Below are 7,078 nucleotides of genomic sequence, written 5' to 3' on the forward strand. Positions count from 1 at the left end.
TTTATTTTTCTGAAGCAAGGGCTGCTGTTGCAAATGTTTCTCTTTTTTTACTTGGGTCCTTGATCTCCCTTCTCTGCCCTCCTTAGAGCTCTCTGCCTGCTGTAGTTGTGGAGACCTTCCCAGCCACAGTCAATGGAACAGTCGAGGGTGGAGCCCCCTCTGAAAGGGCTGACATGCCACCTGGCTTCCTATTTAAGGTAAGTTGGTGGTGGCGGCGGCAGTGGCGGTGGCTGGGGCTGGCTAGGATGAAGCTGAATAAAGATCCTAGCCAAGTGTGCATCCCACAGTGCATGGCATGAAACATTAATTTGTGCATAGTGCCAGTACAACAGTAGCTAAAAGAGTAAGCAAGAGTACTGACTATTAACTAAATGTGCTAGGCTCACCTGAATAGATGCAGAAGTGTCCTTGCTTGTCATTGCATGCAATGCAGTTGATAGAGTGTTGGGTTTGCCTATGCAAAACTAATCTCTCTACTATATTACCAACTGGATGGCCTTTGACAAATTAACATGTGTTTCAACTTAATCTTTCTTATTCATTGGATAATTTATACCCAGCTTTTTCCCATGAACATAAGCTCAAAGTGACTTACAAGTGTTGTGTGCAAGTTTTGCAAAACAAAAACCCAACATATTAAAAGAAAATTCCCACCAAGAAGTAGTCGACCTAAGTTTGCATGTAATTATATACACCGGTCTTTATAATGGCTGAGTTTTTCCATGGACCTAACAGCAGCTGTGCGTCTCTCTTAAGGCTGTTGCTCTTCCAACATTCATCTGGGACTGTCCAAAAACAATACAGTAGTCTACCACAGAGTTGTTGAGGACAAAATGAGATGATAATGGTAAAGCACTTTGTATGCAAAATGCTTTTGATATTATTTAATGCATTACATTTATGTACCTCTTTTTCTAAATGCACAAAGCAACTCATACATCTTCTCGGTTACCCTTGCAATAACTTTGCTGTGTGGGTCACTGTTGTTGTTACCATATTACGAATGGTATCTCATTTCTATTAAGTTTCCCTAAGTGTGTACTGGAGTGTAAATGAGAGATAAAAATCATTTGTGTTCTTTTAAGACTATACATCAGATCCTAGTCTTGGTGGAGTGGCACTCCATCATGGGAAGCTTCTTCTGTGAGTGGAAAGAGAGTCATGCCCATTTAATGGGTCCTTCAGCAAGCAAAAGGAGTTCTTGCATGAGTGCAGCTCCCTTTCCATCAACAGCCCTTTGCCTGGTGGTGAGAAAATACTCTGATTAGTATACTCCAGGCCTCCTTTTAAAAAAAATTAACCCAGCTAAGGAACCAAAATAAAACAGCCATTTCTGTCTCCATTTATATCCTGTGAGCATCCTAGCTTCCCTGGTTCAAATACACTTTGGTGTTGAAAGAGGTGGGCCAGCTGGTTGATAACTATTTACCTTTTGGGCATATAACTGAGTCACAACCCTCTTTGTGGATGAGTTGGAGTGAGTACTCCCCATCCCTTACTGGAGTTGCCATTCCTTTGCAGGTGCAAGCCATGCACGACTATGCAGCCACTGATAGTGATGAACTACCATTGAAGTCTGGAGATGTTGTCCTGGTGATTCCATTTGACAACCCTGAAGAGCAGGTATAGGCAGGATGTGGGATTCTTGTTGTTTCATATCCTGTGTTGTATAGTAGCATTAAACTTGGGCCTGGAATATTTGAGTTCAAATCTCCATCCTGCCATGAAACTCATTATGTGTCTGTGACTTTGACCCAGTCACATTCTCAGCTTCATCTACATCACAAGCAATGTTGTGAGGATGAAACAGGATAACCCCATATGTGCTGGTCTGAGCTCCTCAAAGAATACTACTATAATATGTAAATACTGTATATCTTAATTTGCTCAATGCTCGAGAGAGCCCCACTTTCCCCAAGTCACAAACTAACTGGCTTGGATCAAGGGAAGAATAACTGGTGGACATCTATAATCTAGTAAGAGTCTATACCAAAGTTTATTTTCAGTTTTCCTATAGTTTAGAAGCCTTAAGTCCAGCTTCCTAACTAGATTTTCCCTCATCAGTTTTGACTATGTCCCTTTGAAAAGCTTGAGGCTTACTTAATACTTGCTCTTGTAGTCATTCATTCTCTCTTTCACACACACGCTCACACACTGGAGAGTATCCCAGAATTTCCAGGCAATCCCAGTCAAACCACTGTGATTAGAAAGCATTAACCAGGATCAATTAAATGCTGTTTAACCACAGTGGTTTGACTGGGATTGCCCGAAAATTCTGAGTTCTCACATCAACTTCATGGGAGTGCATGGGGTAGTCTATTGCAGTTAGCTCTTTAACTGCACTCCTCATGGTTGAGAGAACACTAATTTTTATTGTTAATTGCTATTGCAATTTTAAATTGTGGTACTGTACTACCTTGAGCTCAGGAAAAATAGTATATACATGTTTTAAATAAAGTAATACATGTGGGAAGTAGCTGGAAGTTCTCATGTCATGGGGTCGGCTATTGCAATTAAATCTTTAACTGCGATTCCTGTAGTTGTGAGAACACAGTCAAATTCAATAACACTTAGCCCAACAGATCATGGTTCCTAGAGTGCTGAGCTAGCCTCTTTAATTATTGCCTTCTGGATGCAGTTAGATAGAAAACAAACTCTTGGGGCACCAGCCTGGAGACTCCAACTAGATGTAGAAGTCAGAAGAACCAGTATGATCTGCAGTGTCAATAGCTTGCTCAGAGTTCTAACAGGATAAATAGGAACATATTTCCCTTGTCAGCCTGCAGAAGATCATCCACCAGTGCCACCATGCCACCTCTGTCTCATAGCCAGGCCAGAACCCAGACTGAAAAAGGTTGAGGAAAGGTGTTTCATCCATGAATGATGATAATTGCTCTGATCAGTTAAGCTCCCCCACTAAAATTGGCTGCCATCTCTATATAATGTAGTTTTTGTTTTATTCTTGAGGAATGGCTGGATCATTGCCCTCTTACGCATTAGTAAAACCCTGTCATCCTCCAATAAATCACTGATGGTCCTAAGCAAAGTTCTACCAAGCCCACTCTTGCTGGCTTTCAGCCATGATGAGTATGGGTCCAGCAAGTTTTGTGATAGCCTTCACAACGCCAAGTGCTCCATCCACATCCTCAAGCAAAACTAAACCAGTCCAAATGCTGCAGACTGTTGCTTCTGATATTCCTGGCACAGAGGCTTATTGTCAACTGTGATGTTTACATCCGATCAAACTCCACCAGTGGGGAAGCAGGCCTCCTGCAGCTGCTTTTTTTGCATCAAAACGTCACCTGGCTTATGCCGTTCATTGATGCCCATCAGTTAATGACAGGCTGAATGAAACATTATCTGGCCCTAAGCATCTTTAAGTTTTGATGCTACAAAAGAGCTGCCCAGTAGATGGCATTGTGTTCCTATAGTAGAGCTTCCACCCCACCCACCCACCAAAGCAAACTCTTTCCAAAGTGAGCATTTTGAAGTGATATTTCTTCTTAGCTGATTACACTTCATAATGTGTTTCTTTGCACATTAAATTAGCCTGCATGTTTTAAAATCCTGCTCTCTCCCCTTCCCTCCCTTTCTGCCCTGCAATGGCATGCCCTCATAGGTCTAGACTGGGATGGAGTTCATTCTGGTAATGAATGATTGTCTCTTTTCTACAAGAAAGATGACAGGGGTCTGAACTGGCACACCACTGCCGTTGGCTAATGTGCTTGTCAGAACTGGGGGCGGGGTGAGGTTAAAGTCAATTGCAAGAGTGACATTTTGTGATAATCTTCCTATGAAATATTAAGTGATGCTCCAAGAACTGGAATAAGAGGAGTTTGCTTTACAAGTTAAGTTGTTGTAAACCGCCCAGGGACTTGCGTTTTGGGTGGTATACAAGTGTGTGTGTGTGTGTGTGTGTGTGTGTGTGTGTGTGTGTGTGTGTTAAAAGTAATGATTAGTAATTAGGCAGCCTAGGCGTACCTACTAAGTAGCGTCTCCATGCAAAGTGAGAATGGAGTGATGAACTACGGGACTTCTCTCTGTGAATTGGACAGTCAGCCTCTTGTGAGGCTAATGTGGCACCTTCTGTGAGTGGTTTCAAAATGCAACCTTACCTGTTCATTATACCCGCTCCCCGCTTTTCAAATCATTCTGCTTTGAATCCAGCTTTGGGAGTCACTGAATTATAGAGGAGGTTTTGAAAATTGAAATTGTGAGTAGTTCTCACATAATACAACCTAGGCTAGAGAATCATAGAGTTTGCTTCCAGTATTTTGAGAACTTTGAATCTGAGCTGTGGATGAACAGTTTTGTATTGTACGTGCATTGCGTGGCAGCTCAAGATCTCTATGTGCCTGAGGCCAAACACCAGTTTCAGTTTAGCTTATTTACGGTCACAGACCAAAAATGAGGCCGAACACCAAATGCTGACCCTTCCACTGTGAGATGTTCCCCCATCCCTTTTTAAAAGCAGGGGCAGGAGGGCGCCTTTCACCTCACTGGCACCCCAAAAATCCTCTGCCTGAGACAGGGGCATAGCTGGGGGAGAGGGGGCCCGTGTTCATCCCTCTCTCTGGCGGCCCCCCAGAGTGAGGGAGATAATGAAGGAAATAGGGAGGGATGGAGCTGGAGGGCCCTTGGGAGCTGGGGGCCCGTGTTCTTTGAACCCTTTCGCTCAATTATAGCTACGCCCCTGGCTTGAGATGATTGCCTTACCTCACCTCAAGGAAAGGCCACCCTGTCTGCATTGCTGAAAAACCTAATCATGTGGTTTCACAAAGAACAAAAGGCAGTCAGTTTGACTGTAGCTATTATGGTCAGTGTGTGGCAGCCTTGGACCTTTAAGCCTATGCAGTCTAATTAATAGCTTCCTCTTAAGATAAGGCCTGTGCTTATGAAACGGACAGCAAAATAGGCAGGAAGTTGGAGGGTTGGAAACTTATTGATCCAAGGTCAAGTCTGGTGATCTAGCAGATGTGTCATCCCTTCTGTTTCCTGTTACATTTCCTATACAAATTCTTCTCTTCTCTCTCCGCCGCACCTCACTTCTCTCTCTCTCTCTCTCTTTTTTCTCTCTGGCAGGATGAAGGATGGCTGATGGGTGTGAAAGAGTCTGATTGGCTCCAGCACAAAGAACTTGACCAATGCCGAGGAGTATTCCCAGAGAATTTTACAGAGCGAGTGCAGTGAGGTCCTGAGGCTGCTAGGTCATCTTCCCTGCAGCAAGAATTACATTTTTCCCTCCTGGGGAAAAACTAAAAAACAAAAAACTTTAAAAAAAATGAAAGAGATAATTTTAAAGGAACAAAAGCCTAAAGGTGGGGTTCTTCACAGAAAACAAGGTTTTAGAAGTACATTGAATTTAAAGTGTTGTTCTCAAATATATAGGTAATAAAGAAAGACAGGTTGAAAAAAGTACTTTTTCCTTTTGATTTGAACTGTTTTGGTGTTCAGAAGGTGGTCATCAAAGTGACTGAATAATCTTGTGCGAATTGGATTTAGGGTGTGTCCAGCATCGTAAACTGCGAACTACTGACTGTCCCATTTATCCTGAAACTACACAATAAAGTTTTCCTTGTGGGAAGGTGTAGTCAACCTGTCTTGTGGCCAAGGTTGCTTACGTGGCATCCCCCAGATTTCAGACCCTGTACCTATTCAAAACCTGCTGCCATAAGCCCAATGCCTGTCATGCTATTGAAAAGAAATATTAGTGTACAGTGTTCACAAATTATGATTATATATAATGTGTGTGCGTGTGTTCTTCCTCCGGCAAATGTAACAAGAACTGTGATTTGTTTTTTCTACATTTAAATGCAAAGAAAGTTACCTGTGAGTGCACATGCAAAAGAAAAATGAGAAGCTACACCTGATCCAAAGCTCCTTCAAACACGTGGTTTGAAATATTATATTGACATCTGCTAATTTTTGTCCTTAAAAGAAGTAAAAGTAAAACATGACTGACTTCTTTCTTATCTAATTATCTTTCACTGAACTAGTTGAATGGGCAGAAGCTGGATCTATATCCTGCTGGATCTGGAAGGAAGGGTTGGAAAGCTACCTGCAAAGCAATAATATGGGGAGAAGAAAGTTTTTTTCCTACATATTTTTGGAGAATTCTGCAAGCACAGCCCAGTTCATCTGCTTCATCCCTTCTGCTGTTAGTGAATGTGCTTGTAGATCCTGAGTAACTGTAACCGTTCACAGTGACTTGTTCATACTGCTCTAACTATAGGGATACCCAGCGCTTGTCAGGTCCATCCAGTTAGGATACTTGCTAGCTGAAGTTCTGCTATATGTAGTTGCTGCTCTACTCAAATCCATAAGGGCTGCATCAGTGTAGCTGGCTCTGTAGTAGAGATGCTAGAAGGTCAGCTGTGTGGATTAATCCCAGTGCCACCCCTGCCATGACTCTTTTGCTCTGTCCTATGCAACAGCATTATAAGAGCAGTGGCTGTTGCTGGTCTAATAGTAACATCTCCTCTGGCAATCACCACCAGTGAAGAGTCCTAGCTTTGCTTGCAGAATCACCATATGTGAACAATTTGCTGGTGCATTAATTGTTGTACCACATCCTATACATTTATTTGTCAGTGCAAGTGGCTCATAAAATTAGGGTGAATGGGGAGGAAGAAGAGGGAAATGAAATGTATAAATACCTTAATTAAGAACAATAGCTGATTGACATCAACATTTCTCTTGGGTCTCTTCCCACTCCAGTCCTTGCAATATAAAATGCCACTTTGCAAATGGTACTCCTTTAATACAGTGCATTTCAAACAGTATTTTGGGGAATCGCATTCTGGGGTCTCTCAGAAGATAAGTTCCTCAATGAAAAGACCAGTAATGGAGGGCCAGCTTTACTAGAAGACAGCTTGCCCATCACTACTGATCTTCTCCTGCAATGTACAGTTGCAGGGGAGTGCAGGGTAGCAATGAGGCCTAACATACTTGGTCAGTGTCCTATGTGTCTGAATGTGCACCCTAATACATTGGTCTAACATTTGGGTTCTTCTTGCCTCCTTCCTTCTATTGCTTCTATTTTGTTGGTTGTTTTAGTGTATTGTTATAAGCAAGCAAG

General features: G+C 42.4%; 1 protein-coding gene across 16 annotated transcripts in view; it reads left to right on the forward strand.

The window, feature by feature from the left end:
* The window catches only part of BIN1 (bridging integrator 1), a 163,936-nt gene extending 157,975 nt beyond the window's left edge, over positions 1-5,961 (forward strand). For all 16 annotated transcript variants that reach the window (XM_053299001.1, XM_053298977.1, XM_053298985.1 and 13 more), the window contains 3 exons: positions 87-197; positions 1,522-1,623; positions 5,083-5,961. In XM_053299001.1, coding sequence (XP_053154976.1) covers positions 87-197; positions 1,522-1,623; positions 5,083-5,190 — 321 coding nt within the window. In that variant the 3' untranslated portion in view covers positions 5,191-5,961. The remainder of the gene's footprint in view (positions 1-86; positions 198-1,521; positions 1,624-5,082) is intronic.
* The last annotated feature ends 1,117 nt before the right edge of the window (positions 5,962-7,078 follow it).

The sequence above is a fragment of the Hemicordylus capensis genome, chromosome 1 (assembly GCF_027244095.1).
Source record: "Hemicordylus capensis ecotype Gifberg chromosome 1, rHemCap1.1.pri, whole genome shotgun sequence".
NCBI lineage: Eukaryota > Metazoa > Chordata > Lepidosauria > Squamata > Cordylidae > Hemicordylus > Hemicordylus capensis.